The sequence below is a fragment of the Protopterus annectens genome, chromosome 7.part1, assembly GCF_019279795.1.
Source record: "Protopterus annectens isolate FY-2018-M chromosome 7.part1, PAN1.0, whole genome shotgun sequence".
Classification (NCBI taxonomy): domain Eukaryota; kingdom Metazoa; phylum Chordata; order Ceratodontiformes; family Protopteridae; genus Protopterus; species Protopterus annectens.
The window spans coordinates 447,520,704-447,537,919 of NC_056740.1; the positions used below are offsets into that span (position 1 = coordinate 447,520,704).

General features: G+C 44.5%; 1 protein-coding gene across 2 annotated transcripts in view; it reads right to left on the reverse strand.

The window, feature by feature from the left end:
* LOC122807819 (store-operated calcium entry regulator STIMATE-like) overlaps positions 1 to 17,216 on the reverse strand; it is a 792,354-nt gene that overhangs the window by 155,951 nt on the left and 619,187 nt on the right. For both annotated transcript variants that reach the window (XM_044078908.1, XM_044078907.1), the window contains exon 6: positions 14,435 to 14,512. In XM_044078908.1, coding sequence (XP_043934843.1) covers positions 14,435 to 14,512 — 78 coding nt within the window. The remainder of the gene's footprint in view (positions 1 to 14,434; positions 14,513 to 17,216) is intronic.

Genomic DNA, 17,216 nt, shown 5'->3' on the forward strand with positions numbered 1-17,216 from the left:
TGGTGAGGAACTTTTGGGGTCTCTCCAATTGCTGCAGATGTCGGGTGAGATACATCCCGAATGGGGCATTGTACTCTATCATTGGTCTGATAAGTGAAGAGTACAGGGGAACAATGACCTCACTAGATCTGGATGTGAATCCCTTCATGATCAGGTGGGCAATGTAGAAGGTCTTTCTAACCACTTTAGCAATGTGAGTGTCAAAAGAAAGGCCACTGTCAACCTGGGTCCCCAGGTCCCAGATAACCTCTTCTGTGCTTAGTGGATTGCCACCTATATGGTAGCTTGGGGTTACCTTGTTTTTCCCGAAGGGTATGACTATACATTTTTGGCGTTTAACTTCAGGCCATGGCTCTGGCACCAGCTATCTGTTTCCGTGAGTCCTTCTGAAGGATATCCATGTCCGATGCACTTTCCACTATGGCCCAGTTTGCAGTCGCCTGCAAACTTTGTCAGCCAAAGTCCTCCCATGTTGGCCTGTACTTCTGCGAAGTAGATGCCAAAGAATACAGGGGCCAAGGGCCGAGCCCTGTGGGACACCACTTGTGACCGGCTTGGAGTCTGACACAGCGCCAGCAACTCTAACCCTGTGGGTTCTGTCCTTAAGCCAGTTTGCAACCCATCTTGTGACATATGGGTTTACATTTAAGCTGGTAAGTTTTTCTACAATACCCGAGTGGGGTATTGTGTCGAAAGCCTTTGCAAGGTCAAGGTAGGCTGTATGGACTGCCTTTCCTCATCAATGGCCTTGGTGACTGTTTGAAGAAGTTGACCAAGTTCAAAAGGCATGATCTTCCCTTGACAAAGCCAAACTGGGTCGGGTCCAATGTCTGCAAGTCCCTATATCTTTGTTTATGAGCTCCATTATGATCCTCTCCATAGCTTTGCAGACTAGACTTGTTAAGCTTATGGGGCGGTAATTACCAGGGTCCAGAGGCGCCGCCTTTGTGGAGTGGGACCACAGTTGCCGCACGCCACTCCTTGGGCACGTATCCTGTGGTAAGGCTGAGATTAAACAGCTGCCTTATGTGCGGGTTTAATTCCTCATTTAGCTCGTGTAGTACACAGCCGGGGACACCATCCGGTCCCATTGATGCTGTGTTTTAGCTTTAGAGAGAGCAGCTTTCACCTGCGCATTTGAGATGTCTGGGAGGCTACACTGCCTGGGATAGTTATCTCTCCTTTAGGGAGAGGGGGTGAAGTTTGCACTGAACCTGTCTGACAGTATGTTGGCAATGTCTGTGGGTTCAGTGATTTTGTATCATTTTGGACTAATTCTGAGCATATCTGGGAGTTTCCACCCAGGTTCCTAACATAGCTGAAAAAGGCCTTATGATTGTCCTTTGAATCCATGGCAATTTTTCTCTCAAAATTGGCCTTAGTTGATTTTATGAGTGCTCGTATTTTTTACTAATAATGATCAGGGTGACTTCCCTTTTATGGATTTTGTTCTATCATGTAATAGCTTTCTCCTCTTATTGTAAAGTTTGTTAATGGCTGGGGTCCACCAGACTGGACGTTTGCCCTTTGTGGAAAGAGTCTTGGTTTTATTTGGGATTGCCTGATCCATGCAGTCCTGGAGGTGCTCATAGAAGGCATTTGTAAGGGCTTCCGCAGCTTGGGTTGTGGTTTCCTCTGGCTCAGGGGCCTTGAAGGATACCACACCAGTCTTGAGTAGTGTGAAGTTTGCTTTAGAGAAGTTCTTCACTAAGGTCTTCTTTGCTTGGCGTAGGGGCGAGATGTGGCTTTCCAGTGAGATTAGTTTATGATCAGATCTCACCAATGAGGGATATACTTACTGTGTGGAGCATTTTGTCCCCATGTTTGTGACAATGAGATCTAGTATATTTTCTCCTCTCGTGGGAACAGTGACTAGCTGTTCCATGGCATTTGAATTTATGAACTCCAGGAACCGTTGGGCTAGAAAGTTAGGGCTTGAGTAATGTTCCCAGTCTATATTCGGGTAGTTGAAGTCACCCAATATGATGGTGTTTGGAGATACATTTATACCCTCCAGTGTCTTCAGGAAGGTTGTGTGGGGTTCCTGAGTTTGAGAGGGTGGCCTGTAGCATGCTACAATTTGTAGAGCAGTTTTGCCTATGGTTAGTTGCACCTGGATGGTTTCCGAGCTTGCGTTGCCACCAACCTGGAGGTGTGAGTATCCTTTATGAATATGGATACACCCTCCTTTTGTGGTGTGGTCCGGGTTTTGGGGCCGGAACGCATGATATGAGGTAAAACCTAATAGTGCCGGGGTGCTCTCAGGAGCCTTGAAACCAGGTTTCAGTTACAGCACAGACATCGATGTTCTCCATACTGAGAAGGGCCTCGAGTGCGTGCATTTTGAGATTTAGACTTCTGGCATTGAGCAGCATTACCCTCAGTTTCTTCCCATTTTTGTGTTCTAGGGTGGTAGGTTTAGAATTTGAGCCTTGCCTAAAAAAGGCACTATGGCGGTGGCAAGAGCCTTAGCCAATATCCGGAATCCCAGGGGAGACAGGTGCAAGCCGTCCCTTGCGAAGCAGCGTGGCTTGTCAAGCATGTCATCCCAGGCAGACAGACACTGGATCCCCTTTGAATGACACCAGACATTAAGCCAATTGTTAAAGCTGATCATCTTGTCTCTATATTGTGGCATCATTCTTGGTGAAGGAAGGATACTGCTCAGGGTTAGGGTCATACCTGCCTGGGCTACACAATCAGAGAGCTCCTCTATGTCTCTTTTCATGTAGTCCAGGGAGGCACGTCTCAGGTCGTTCACACCAGCATGGACAATGACTGTGTCATATTTGTACTTGCCGTGGAGTGACCCGAGTGCTTGTGTTATGTGGCGGATTCTAGCGCCCGATAGGCAGCTTACTGTGACCCTCTCCTTGTTCAGCCTGGTGAGTGGGACGTCAGTCCCAGTATAATACACTGGTAGGATTCTGCATACCTGCTGGTATAATATACTGGTAGGATTCTGCATACCTGCTGGTATAATATATGGGTAGAATTCTGCGTACCTAATGGTATAATATACCAGAAGTTGGGCCACTGCTCCATTCTCCAATGTCCAGTTACATGAATCAGGTTTAATATGATGCACAGCAGACATGGTCACGCAAGGCATAACATTTTACACAGGCTGTCTAGGTAAAGCATTCTAGAAACTAAAAATCTAGCTAGTTGCATAACCCACTGAGAGGTAAGCACTTCAAAAAGGTTTGCCACCTGTGCAATGAAATCAGCACATGTTCCTCCTTTCCCAAGGAAGGGCCTTCTACTGCTTCACAGAGCAAGATTGTGCTAGCTCCAGACATGTGACCCTCAATGGCACCTGTGCAATGTAACTAGCAGCTCTGATCATGTGGCCTTGAATTCCTGAATGTGGGGTCTCCCATTCTTGACTAAGGGCTGAGGATGTGCAGTGCTACCTCATTTCCAGTCATGTACCTTTCAGTTACTGATTAAAAATGTCCCTTTTCAGGAAGGCCAGTTGACTGTGCAAAGTCATCAATAGCTCTGGACATCACCTTTACTTTCAGTCTCCTTAATGCTTCACATGGTCTGTGGACTACTAAAGTGAAACATCAGCTTTGTGCATGAGGGTCCCTTATTTGTTCAGGTAAGGTCACCTTGATGCTTCACAAGGTCTGATTACAAGGTGAAGAATGCAACCCCAGCCCAAGGTTATGTAGATGACAGCCTTATTTCCTACAGAAAGGTCTGGAATTCTGCAGTGAAAGTAGCAGAGTTATGGGGCCCATGTTATGAAGGAAAACTGTAATGGGCATGTATGATGGACCACATTTAAAGGTCTACTTAATACCATGCAAGGTCTGGAATTCTGCAGTGAAAGTAGTAGAGTTATGGGGCCCATGTTATGAAGGAAAACTGCAATGGGCATGTATGATGGACCACATTTAAATTTAATGTAGCTCTATTGCCTTTAAAAAAATTTCAACTGCTACACAGGACAGAAAGTACAGTTATCCCATAGGTGATGATTGCAACAGTGAAACATGAAGAACATAGTACAGTTGTGTACACTTACCATAAATGCAGAAGTTTGAGTGTATTCACTGTTGCAGTCCTGACTTGGTGGGATTTCCTGCTGTAAAAGCCCATGGCCAACCCGAGAACCAAAGAAAGTATCCCCTCATCTTGCAGCAGCGGACACCCTGTCTGACATTACAACATTAGGTATAAAGGGAGTTGGCTGGTGCCATGACCTCAGTACTTTCTTGCCCCCAACAAACAGAAGCCCGCCAGTATGTCCTTAATGTCAGGGGTCGTGGAGCCTAGCTTCCACAGTAAATGTGAAGGAGAAAGGGGCCACCCTGACTGAGAAAGAGAATATCCAAGCCTATCACACAGGCCAGAGGGAAGAAAAGAAGAATACACTTAAGCATCTACGTTTATGGTAAATGTACACAACTGTACTATGTTCTTTATACTTCAGTGTTGCAGTTCCGACTTGTGGGATGACTCCCAAAGTTGAAAGGAGGGTGGGTGGAAGGACAAAAAAAGGCAAAGATGCCTTGAACAATGGCAGTAGCAAACCCTGCTCTGGACTTGGAAAAGGCAGGAAGATGGTAGGGTCTGGTGAAAGTATGAACAGAGGGCCAAGTAGCGGCTTCCAAAATGTCCTTAGTGGTCACCTGTTTAAGTAAGGCTGTAGAGGTAGCAGTAGTCCTGGTGGAGTGTGACCACACAGAGTCTGGAGGTTTATTATTACAATAGCGGTAGCAAAAAGAGATACAGAGATCCATTTGGAAATTGTTTATTTTGAAACTGGTCTCCCCATTTAGAGCTACTGGCAAAGGCCACAAAAAGTTGGTCTGACTTCTTGATATTCTTGGTTCTATCCAAGTAATAAAGCAGTTACCTGTGCACATCCAAACTATGAAGGATCATTTCTCCCCCTTGTTTTGAGGAATAGGAAAGAATGTAGACAAGTGCATGGTCTGGTTTAAGGAAATCTGTCACCATCTTGGGCATTAAGGAAGGATTGGTCTTGCAAGACACTCTGGGTGGAAAATGATGAAAAGTTGCACACACATAAGGGTCTGAAGCTCTGATACCCTTTCAGCTGAAGTAATGGCTAGTAGGAAAGCTGTCTCCCAAGTAAGGAATTTTATATCTGCAGAGGCTGCTGGCTCAAAGGGTGAAAGGGTGAGCTTCTCCAGAATGAAACTGAAGTCCCAGGAGGTTTTCCGGGAGACCTAATGTGTACAGCCCTAAGGAATTTTATATCTGCAGAGGCCGCTGGGCTCAAAGGGTGAGCTTCTCCAAAATGAAACTGAGGTCCCAGGAGGGAACAGGAAGTTTTCTGGGAGACCTAATGTGTAGAGGCGCTCTCAGATGGAATGTGAAAGGGGAGGAGGCTGACACGGCAGAAGCCTGGATGGTTATACAGGACCAATGTGTACAGACGCTCTCAGATGGAATGTGAAAGGGGAGGAGGCTGACACGGCAGAAGCCTGGATGGTTATACAGGACCAATGTGTACAGACGCTCTCAGATGGAATGTGAAAGGGGAGGAGGCTGACACGGCAGAAGCCTGGATGGTTATACAGGACCTTTTTGAAACAGGATAGATAAGTATGATGGGATCAAAGGATCTGGGCTTGTGAGGACTTTGTCCATTTTGTCTACACCATATAATAAATCTCTTCCATTTGGTAAAGTAAAACTTCCTAGTGCTAGGACTCCTAGCTTTCTTTGGAATGTTCAGGACCTGTTTGCTGAGAAGCAACCCCTTCCATGAGATCACAGAATCATCCAAGCTGTCAATTTTATTTTGTGCAGGTTAGGATATATGATTGTGCTCCTGTTCCGCATTAACAGGTCCACTCTGTGGCAGCAGACATGGTTCCCTGGGCCAATCTGGGGCTATTGGAATTACCCTTGAACCTTCTTCCCTTATTTACACCAACACCCCAGACAACAAGACAACTGGGGAAAGGCTTAAAATAAGAGGCCTGTTCAAGGGAAAGAAAAGGCATCTGTCTTCCAGGCTGACTTTGTTTTGTTCCAGAAGCAAAACTTTTCCATGTGAACATTTTCTTTAGTGGCATAAAGGTCTATCTGTGGCACGCCTTATTTTTTGGCTATGCCAAGAAAAACTTCCTGATACAGTTGCCACTGATGGGAGTCTGACAGTCTCCTGCTGAGGTGATCTGCTAATTGATTGGTTTCTCCTGGTAGGTACTGTGCCATGAGGTGCCGACCTAGGGAGTTTGCTGTTCCCAAAAGGTCCATGATTAGGCAGCAAAGGGGGTAAGAGTCGTCCCCCCAACTTAACCAGCTTTGCATTGTTCTTTGAAGGCAGGTCTTTTTGGACTGCCATTAGTTTTTTTTTTTTTTTTTTTTTAGGTTGATACGTTTGTATTTGAACTGGGAGTCCCATCTGCCTTGAGTCTGGAAGTTGCTGTAGTGGGTTTCCCAGGCTACTTCTGATACATCTGTTTGGTCCTAAGGGATGAACCCCAAGAGAAGGCCCGGACTGAGGGAGCAGGCTTAGGCCCAACAGATAAACTCTTTCCTGAGACAAGGACATAGTTTTATCCTAAAGGTGAGACAGAGAGCTTACACTACATATTTTTGAGGTGCCACTGTAGTTTCCTTGTATGTTGCCTTGTCAGGGGGATCATGAGGATGCAAGTGACCAATGTAACCCAGAACCCTGAGATTCTCTGGCTGTGAGGTACTTCCTGAAAAGGAACTTTTTGAAGTACAGCTAGAAATGTAATCTTGTGTGAAACACAATCCTCTTCATGGGGTTTGTTTGAGATTTTTGGGTACTGACGATGAACCCCAATGAAGTTCGTTTATTCTGGGTGCAAAACAGATCTGCTTGGAGTTTTTCTAGGTCTGCTGCCTGAACAAGGCAATGGTCTAAGTAAGGGTAAATCTGAATTCCCTTTGTTCTGCAGAAGGCTATCACTGGGACTGGGCATTTTGTAAAAGCCTGGGTGCAGTACGCAAGCCAAAGAGCAAAGCACAGAGCAGATAATGCCTCATACCTGCTCTAAAGAGTAAGAGCCTGCTGTGTGACTGCTCTACAGGGATGTGGAGGTATGCATCTTTTAAATCTAAAGTTATCATGAAGGTGTTCAGGGAAATCATGGGCAGTATTGTTTGAAGAGCTAGGGTTTGAACTTTGGGACCTGAAGAAATTGTTTGAGCCTTGAAAAGGTATAGAATTGGCCTCCGGGTATCTTCTTTTTTGGGGACTAGTGCAAAGAGGTTAGTACAGATTCCAGAGAATCCTGAGTGTGTAAAAGCTGTATTTGGTTTAAGGCCTCTGGGAAGTTTGAACAAATCAAGGGTTGTCTGAACCTGAGTCTGTAACCTCTTTGAATGATTTTTGAAGCCATTGATTACTGGTAATGAGGGTTAAGTTCTTGTGGAATAGGGACAGTCCCCCCCTCCCAAGCCTGGCGGGACAGAAAGGTTGAGGGGTAGAGGAGTGCCATGCAAGAGTCATGACTGCTCCTTGCTAGGTCCCTGGGGCAGGATCCCACAGGCCTGTTGGGGTCTGGTTGCACCCGTCTTGACTGCTGGTGCTGTCATTATGCTCCGCTCCCTATCAGGTCTCCTTCATCTACGCTTAGACTGGTGGGAGGACTGGAAAGGACCACTGTTTGGTTGGTAATTTCAGCTGAGCAGAGGAGGCTGGACATGGAGGAAGTCCTTGACAGTCTGCATAGACCTGGACTTAATCTTTCATTTTCTTACATACAGCCTCAGCCTTCGATCAAAAAGAAAATCTTTGTCCATGGGGGCATCCAGGACACTTGATTTGACATGTTCAGGAAGGGACTGTTCCCTCAGCCAGACATGCTTTCTAATGACAGATCATGTGATTGCATCCCTGCTGGAAGCTTCCGGGGCACAGAGTCACAGCGCCGGGAGTGCTTAGCCACTTGAGAGTAGGAGTTGCATAAATCCACTTAATTCCTTTGAGTGGGCCTTATTTTCAAATCCACTTAATTCCTTTGAGTGGGCCTTATTTTCAATCTCTGTCAGTTTTTATTTCATATTCATACAAAGATTTGCATCTAGAATGTTTCTCCCCAGGCCTCCACTGAAAATTGGCTTTGTTCCAAGTTGGACTTTCCCGGTAAAAAATGTTAAATAAATAAATGAATAAATAAGGCCTAAAATGGTTTCCTGGTACTTCACAATATGAAATGGCAATTCAAAGCACTCATGAAAGGGCATCATCATCATCAGCCCCCTTTTTCCCATTTTTCTACATGGGGTCAGTGTATCATGTTAACCGTCACCAACTCTCTCGATTCAGTGCCACATTTCTGCCTTCAACACTTGTGCCTGACTGTCACAGATCTTTCACACAATCCATCCACCTCTTTGCTGGACATCCTTGCTTCCTCTTACCTTCTTCCTGTCTGTCCCAAATCTTCCTCACCAGATTGTCTTATGCTTTTCTACACGTGTCCAAACCACCGTAATCTGTTCTCTTTGATCTTTTCTGCAATTCTAGGTACTTTGGCTTCTGCTCTTATGTCCTCATTTCTTTGTCTGTCCCACAGTGTGCATCCTTCCACCTTTCTCAGGCACTTAATTTCCATCACCTCTAGCTTCAACTGTTCTGCCTTTATTGCCCAGGTTTCTGCACCATACAGTAGTAAATGGTCACACCACTGTGTTGTACATCTTACTTTTCAGCTTCTTTAGCATTCTTCTGTCACAAACTACACCTGATACTCTATGCCAGTTGGCTGCAGTCCCTCTGATTCTAGCTTTGACCTCTTCATTCAGACTACCCTTCTCCTCAACTACTCCTCCCAGATACTTGAAGCTGTTTACCTGTTCCACTATCTTCCCTTCTATCTCTATTTTCAGCTTCTTCTGATTTCCCCAATTTGCTGTCATTACCACCATCTTATGTGCTTAGTTTCATCCCATGTGCCTTCAGATTTGCATTCCATTCTCCTATCCTTTGCTGAAGTTCTAGCTCAAAGTCTGCCTGCACTGCCACATCGTCAGCATACAGCAGCTGTGTTGATCCATTCCCTCCAACTGGTTTGCTAATGTAGTCCATCACCATTATGAACAGAAGTGGGCTCAGAGGTGAACCCTGATGTACACCCACTCCCACTGGGAACCCCTCTGTGAGGCCGAACACTGTTTGTACTTGAGTCATTGGGTCTTTGTACATAGCCTGCACAAATTCTACCAATGTTTCTGGGCTTACAAACCACTGCAGTACTGCCCAGATTAGCTTTCTTAGGACCTTGTCATATGCTTTCTCCAAGTCCAGGAATGCTCAGTTGGACTCTCTAGTCATCTCTAGCTTCTTCTCAAGTATCTGTCTCAATGCAAACATCGGGGCAATTGTGCTGAATCCTGACCTGAATCCAAACTGCTCATCTCCCATCTTACATTCTACTACTCTGCATATCCATTTATCAATCACCCTCTCCAGAACTTTCATGCAATGTGATAGGAGTTTGATGCCTCTGTACTGCCCACAGTTGTGGATGCTTTGTTCTTGTACACTGGCGTGAGTATGCTTATTCTCCAGTCATCTGGGTACACCTTTCTCTCCACACTGCTATGAGAACCCTCAGGAACCATTTCTCCCCCATCTTACCAAGCATCTTTATCATATCTGCTGTGACTTCATCTGAGCCTGCTGCTTTCCCTGATTTCATCTTCCTTAGTGCTGTTCTTACTTCTTCTAGGGTGAGCTCCTCTTCTTCTCTCATCAAAGGCTGCATCTGGGGCAGTACAGCCTAGGTGGGCTTTCTTCATTCAGAAGCTGCTGGAAATACTCCTTTCATTTGCCTTTGATGTCCTGTGGGCTGGTGAGCAGGTTGTTGCTGGCATCTCTTATGAAGGGTCTCTGACTATCTTCTTTATTTTTCTGTCTTTGCCTTGCAACCTGATATAGTGTATTTGTGCCCTTTACTGAGTCACTTTCCAGAAGTTGGTACAGTGCCTTCGATGTCCTATTCTTTGCTATTGCAACTTCTTTCTTAGCTTCTTTGTTATCCAACCTACTGGTCAGTCGTTTCTGTTTCCCACTTCTTCCTGCACTCTTTCTTTTGATGACTTCCTGGACTTCTGCATTCCACCACCAGCTTTCCTTATGTACCTTATTTCCATACCTGGCTCAGCCACATATCTGTTCTGTACCCCTCACACATGCTGTTTTGAGGCACTGCCATTCTTCTTCAACTCCGTCTATTTCCTCCTCTTCTTGGGGTGCTAGAGCCCTGAGTAATTCCTTGAACTGTTATACTTGTCAACTTACAGGTCTTCAGCCTGGTCTCTGTTGACCTTAGAGCCTTCTCTGACCACTGCTTGTAGCTGATTATGGCAACTAGTGATTTATGCTGTTGCCCCACCCATGTGGACCCAGGCAGTCCTCATATCCTGTCTGTCCCGACATGTACATTCAGGTCACCCATTATCAACACCAATTCATGTTGTCCTGATTTATCTAGTAGGTCCTGCAACTGCTGTCTGAATGCACTCTTTTCCTCACTATCACAACCCTGCTGTGGGGCATGGGCTGAGATTATGAATACTGCCCTAGCATTACACTGAAATCTGACTGCCATGAGTCTGTTATTAATTCTGATGATATCCCTTCCTGCCTTCTGACGCCTCTCTCTCACCACAATTCCTACACCATTTCTAGCCTGCCCTCCACCTGAGTAGTAGACTCTGGATCCCAAGCCAAGTGGCTTTGTTGCACTGCCCTTCCATCTCATCTCCTGGATACATAGGATGTCCAGCCTCCTCTGTATCATCATGTCATCTACTTCCAAGCTGCGTCCCGTCAGTGAACCTACATTAAGTGTAGCAATTCTCAGTTCATGTTTGGCAGGTTGGTTGGTTTTACATCCAGCTTTTGCTAAAACAGAGATATCCCAGGTAACCCAATCCAGGCAACTAGACACCGGCCAGCCAGTAGCTTACTGACCCAGGGCTGCTGGGCTTTATGGCGGGCAGACACTGGCCAATAGGGGCACATATACTCCTCCCACTGTTAGCACGGGTCCCTGGCATGGGTCAGAGTACGTCGGGTCCTCAACCCACTTATCACCAGTAACTACCCATCCCCATTTTTGGTGACATTAGTCAACATGATCGAATCACCTAGAGCCACATTTTACACAATCAAGTGGCTAGTCCTGCCACGTTACACAGTCTGTGATCCGTGTTCTCTTATCTTGAGGATACTGCGCACCACAGTAGATGCCTAAAGCAGTTGGTCTGTACAACTCTTCCCCTTGTAGGGCACCATGTAGAATCTGTGCTGCTGCCACAGCTCCATTCATTGGTGAGTTTGAGATGGAAGCACTCAGCATGTTTTTCGGACATGGGAGAAACTCCACGGAAACACAGAGAGAACATGCAAACTCCAAACAGGCATTGGTCGAAGGTCAGGATCGAACCTTGCACCTTGTGCATGGGAGGCTAAGACCTTAACCACAAAGGGCAGAAGAGGTGTATACTTTCTTTCCAAGCCTGTCCAAAGCTCTACTTTCCTTGTCGGCTGGTAAAGGGTTTTTGGAAGAACTAGCTTTTGCTCCCTTAGGAATCTCAGTCATTACCACAGGTCTCTTAAAAAAGTGTTTGTGGGAATCTACAATCCTGTAAAATCTGTCAGGTTTCCAAGGGGAGGGGGGAAGGGAGTCTTGTTGTACAGCGGAATCCAGAAAGACTGACTAACCACTGAGACTGGTAAAACTACAATGGGTCTATCTTCAGGGACACTGAGGAATTCCCTAACCCTCTTCTTGGATTGTGGGTAGTCCTGGGCTTCCCATTTGAAATGCTCCCTCAGTTTATGTATGGTTTCCCCAAAGAAAATATCTTCAGGAGGAAGCTAAAGCAAGGTTCTCCTCAGAATCAGAATCCACATAGGAAGCAATAGATGCACCCTCTTCAAAGTGGATTCATTATTATCAAGGTTCTCCTCAGAATCAAAGGAGTCAGAAAATTCCTGGGGTGAAGTATCCCTCTTTTTTTACCAGGGGATGCTTCTGGTGGATGGAGGCATCTTGATCTGACCAAGAAAATCAAATCCTCAACCAGCCTCACTAGGTCTTGTTGATAGACTTGAGATTGAGAGTCTAGGCTTGGGTAAAGAAGGTGTAGCTTCTTTGTGAGAGGCCTTAGGCTTAGGTCTATGGATGACCTCTGCACTAGGACCCGAACGAACAACATGAAGGACCATCGTCAGTTTTAGAGCAGTCGTCTGAGGCTGGAACCTATGAAGCGGCCCCAGACTCAACCGACGAGAAAGGTCCTTTGGCTTGTAAGAATGTAGAGAGACGCAGAGGCATATCGGACTCCAAACCGGTCTCAATAGAGGCCTGCGCCACCAGCTCAGTTGCTGAAGAGGGATGGGAAGGTGCCTCACTTCCTTGGCAATCGCAAGCTTAGAAGGCCTGGCCAACAGTGAAAGAATGTCGTCTGAGGCCCCAAGTCTGAAGTGCTTTTCCTTTTTTTGCTTAGGGAGATCAACTTCTGCACAACTGGTGGATAACATGGAATGTGAAGGACCTGACGACTTGCCAAAATGTTTAGCTAGGGTCATAGCCCTATGCTTGACAGTTCTATTAAAGCGAGCAAAGAACTGGCAGTTAGGAATGTAGTGTCCTGGGCCTAAACAACTCACACAAAAAGAATGAAAGTGCCGGTGCGTTATCTGTTTGCCACAGCAGAGACAGTTATTGATTTTCTCTGACATTAGTCACAAAACACATGAGAAGTTCCCCAATGGGGCACTTAGCTTTAGAAGTCTCTTTCCTTAGGTACAGACCAATGGAAACATTGACTAAGACTCTGCTTCAGGCTCCAACTGCAAGAAACAACTGAAGTTATGGCACCAGCTGACTCCCTTTATACTAAGGCGCAGTGATGTCAGAGACAGGGTGTCCGCCAACTGCAGGAGGAGGGGAAAAATTCTCTGGTAGTCAGGCTTGTTAAGGGTTTCCATAGCAGAAAACACCACAAGTCAGGACTGCAGCAATGAAACACAAAGATCATCTTTAGTCTTGTAAACCTATCCTGTATAAACCACATAACATAAATATAAATGTTTTTATCTTATAAAAAGCATTTTAGAAAAGTGGAGAAATCTCAGACCAGTGGCAGATGGCTTGTGAACACAAAGTGTCCATATTCAGCTTTAATGAAGTGTTGCTTTCTTGTTGCACTAATTCTAAACATTTTTTCAGACCCTGCATCTTAGTTCCTCATCCTGCCCAGTGCTGATCTGAATTCAGTTTCCAAAGTCAAGTGGAACATTCCAGCACCTGATGCATCATCCATTTCTGCCCACAAATCACTGCAGGAAAGAGTAACACTTTTAAATGTTTGTATCCCAGTAGGGATAGTGCTGAAAGTTGTATTTGAGACAACCTACCAGCAAGGACATACCCATGTGCACTTTGAGAAAAGTTTTGTTTTTGAGACTCCTTAACCACAACACAGATGTCATTTTCCATGCTAAAGGAGCCATAATCAATGTCAAACTAGCTCCAGGTTGTGGTACTGCATCTGAAGCAAACATTCCAACTTCTCAGACTTAAACATGTTTATGGTAATATGGAGTATGGTACAGAGGATTAAAGCTATGAGCTACTAGGGTTCGATTCCATCAAATTCCATCTGCCTACTGTAGGAATTTCTGCAACTCACTTAACAAGGTTGCACTTCCAGCTGGCCCCTGAAAACAAGTTTCATCTAGCAAGTTCAGCTGGTTAACAAATTAAACAAATAATAATAACAACAACAAAAAACAGTTCTTAATACAACAAACAAACCCATCCATGACTTCTAGTAATAACGTACATTCATAAAAAAAGCATTCGTGCAATTAATGGTGATGCCAGAATTTTAAGAAGTGCCATCCTGCTCTCCCGTTTCTGGTTAAGCGAATGGCAGAGTCTTCTTGTGTCAGGCATGTCCAGCTAGCTCAGTTCTAGTTCAGTTTCCTAAATTTTACAATGACAAAAATAATGAGAATTATTCTACTAAATCAAAACCTTTTCTCCCACAGTTACGTTACCTCTTATCTGATACTGATATGCACCTACTGAGCACAGACTGGACAGAAAAAGTACTAACAGCAGCAAGACAGAACTACATGCATAATAGGATACACTGACCATTAAACATGGACATTCTGAGCAAACACCCTCCATAAGCCGTGCCAAAGAGATGTTATCTCACGTGTCAAACAACACAAAAGAATGCATATTGCTCCCTTCTGGCTCACTATTTAGCTGCATTCCACTAGAATGACTTTCCACAACTTATTATCCAAACATGGAGAAGCACTGCTTGTACTTTCATGTGGCAGCGGCAGTGTACTAACATTTACAAAGTGGCAGCGGCAGTGTACTAACATTTACAAAGTGGCAGCGGCAGTTTACTAACATTTACAAAGTGTACTAACATTTACAAAGAAGGGGACGATCAGCATGACGACAGCCAGTTCCAGCTGCGGGTTCTCAATCGGATTCAGCACCGTGATCTGCCAAGAAAATAAAAGTGAATCAGTTGCATCACAAACATCAGTCACAGCGATTAATGTGTCCTCTACACTCTGCTAGACAATACACTACCATTTACACAACTCCTGTAATACTTTATTTAAAGAAACCAATGTTGACGGTCACTGTAAACTACTTTTACAGCTGTACATCAGACTGCAAACTACATACATGCATAGAATTTTAACAGTTAAACTCGTAGTATCAGCTGATCTACAAAGACAGGCATCATTTTCAGCCCAAGTTCCCATGCACAGGGATGGCCGTATCCAGTAATGACGCATGCTACAATGTCACGTGTTTACTATAACAGGTCCCTCATGCCATGTGCCCATTAGTTTATCACCTCCCTTATCACTATGGTGATAATAGAGAACATTCGACCTTTGATAAGCTGGGGTCCAAAAATAGTGAATGTTATGATTACTCAAGGTCCCCTGCTCTCCACAATGGTCACTTGTTGCTTTATGGCCAGTATTCTCCATTATCACCAGGCTTTGTTCGACTGGACAGACTTTTAGAAAGAATGACAGAACTTTGGAATTTGTTTAATTTTCAGTTAATATGTATTTGTTCTGATGAGTTTTACTTCATAGCCTTCATTAGTTTTTTTATTCAGAGCCACTTTTAAGAAAGGCACAGTGCAGTAACCATACCTCTCTGTTTGTGCAAGAATTCTGGACAAAACCAAACACAATGGGGTTAAAAGGCCCAAAACCAGGAACATTTTAAGTATTGCTCTAATTCACCAAAGTTAGCAGAATAGGTTTGCATCAACACGCACTTTCTGAGCAATGAGACGTATGAACGCTCTCGGACTGGTATTATTGTCTCACTGTAAATTACCACAACACTTAGCATTTTCCATAAAAGCATGGCAACGTGACTCAACATCCTGGACAGTTGAGAGATACAAATAATGTTTTACATCATTGTTTTGCGGGCTCTTGTCATCTCTCAAATAACTTCTTGCGAGTGCTCTTGGCATCCTAAAATGTACAGGTTCTCCCAAAAGGGGAGCACTTCATTTTAAACAATAAGGAATACTTATTATGATCCCCACATACATGTCATTGTGCACTAGAAAACTGTACAGTTAGGTATATCTAAATACTGGGTCCCTTGTATGGAAAGTTAAATAAACGTTGGCATTATGCATTACAAAACTAAATCAAATATTTTTCATTTTAAGTCCTGCCATACAACAAGATTTATTTAGCTAGAAAAGCAGGGAATTGTATAGCAGAACACTTAAAATAAGGCTCTTGAAAAAAATATCATATCAAAAGGAGAAAGCAGCATTCTAAACAGATGAAAAACATTTGGAGAATATTACACTGACTTCTTCTTTCAGCTTTTCCCGGTTAGGGGTCACCACAGTGGATCACCTGTCCGCTCATGATTGGCAGAGGAGTTTTACAGTGTTGAGTTGCCAGCCCAGCGCCCAACCTTCCACAGAAGGCACACACATGCATGCACTCACACCTAGGGCCAATTTAGAGTGTCCAATCCACCTAGAGCATGTCTTTGGGATGTGGGAGGAAACCCATGCAACCACAGGGAGGACATGCAGACTCCGCACAGAAGGCACCCCAGCAGAGGATCAAACCAGAGAACCTCTTGCTGCGAGGCGGCAACGCTAACCGCTGCACCACCATGGCCACCCGGAGAATATTACACAGGCTAAATGGATGAAAAACATTTGAGAAAATTACTGTGGCAGCTGTAAAGCTATGCTATTACCACAACACTCTAACATTTACGATGAAATACTAGTGAGGTTCACTGTTCTACACCATCGCCCAGAGCACCACCCTGCTAAATAAAAGTCACAGTGAAGATATGATACCCCAGTTACTACCATGAAATACCCATACAGAGATACCTCATTTACAGGGAAAATCAATCGTCAAGGTCAGCTGGCAGGGGAACGGAGGAGCACACCTTTTACCCATCAAGCAAGATCCTCCTCAAAGATTAACTGATACTGCAAGAATGTACCTGTTGTATCTAAAATCACAAAACATCATTGATGGATCATATGACTGGGCTGGATTCCAAACAACATGGCATCAAGTTAGGAAGAGCCAGGGATTCACACTAGATCAACTGGGAAGGCCAATTCTTGCATAAATTTAGCCAGATGAGGCCACACTCAGAATCCCAGTCAGAATTGTAACACCTACGAAGGGAGCACATGGGCCCACAGGGTCGCAGAAACAAGCAACCAGTACTTATCATCCAATCTGCTGCCCCATTTAGTGAGTCAAGCTACTTACTAACACATTAGGTGTAGACAGGTGGGTGAACCCGCTGTGCCAAATGTGTATAAAGTGAACCAAAAGGCTCCAAAAGCAAAACAAATCCAAAACAAGGCAGGCGGTTGAGAGCAGCAACTGTTTTACATAGTAAGAATCTACTTCTTGAAACATCAAAGTGCTGTCATTGCTCATGGATGTGTGTATAAAGGTTTTGTAACTTAACTGTTTTTATATTCTGATGAAGTTCCAAAAAGGGATGAAAGTGCTTAATATACAAGTAATTTATATGTTTTTGTTTTAATTGGTTTACCATATAAAATACTTGCTACTCGCGACCTTCTGCCTTGGATTTGTTTTTGTTTTTGAAACATAGCTAGTCAAAGATAAAGAAAGGACTGTTATGCAATAAGGAGTACACTAACAG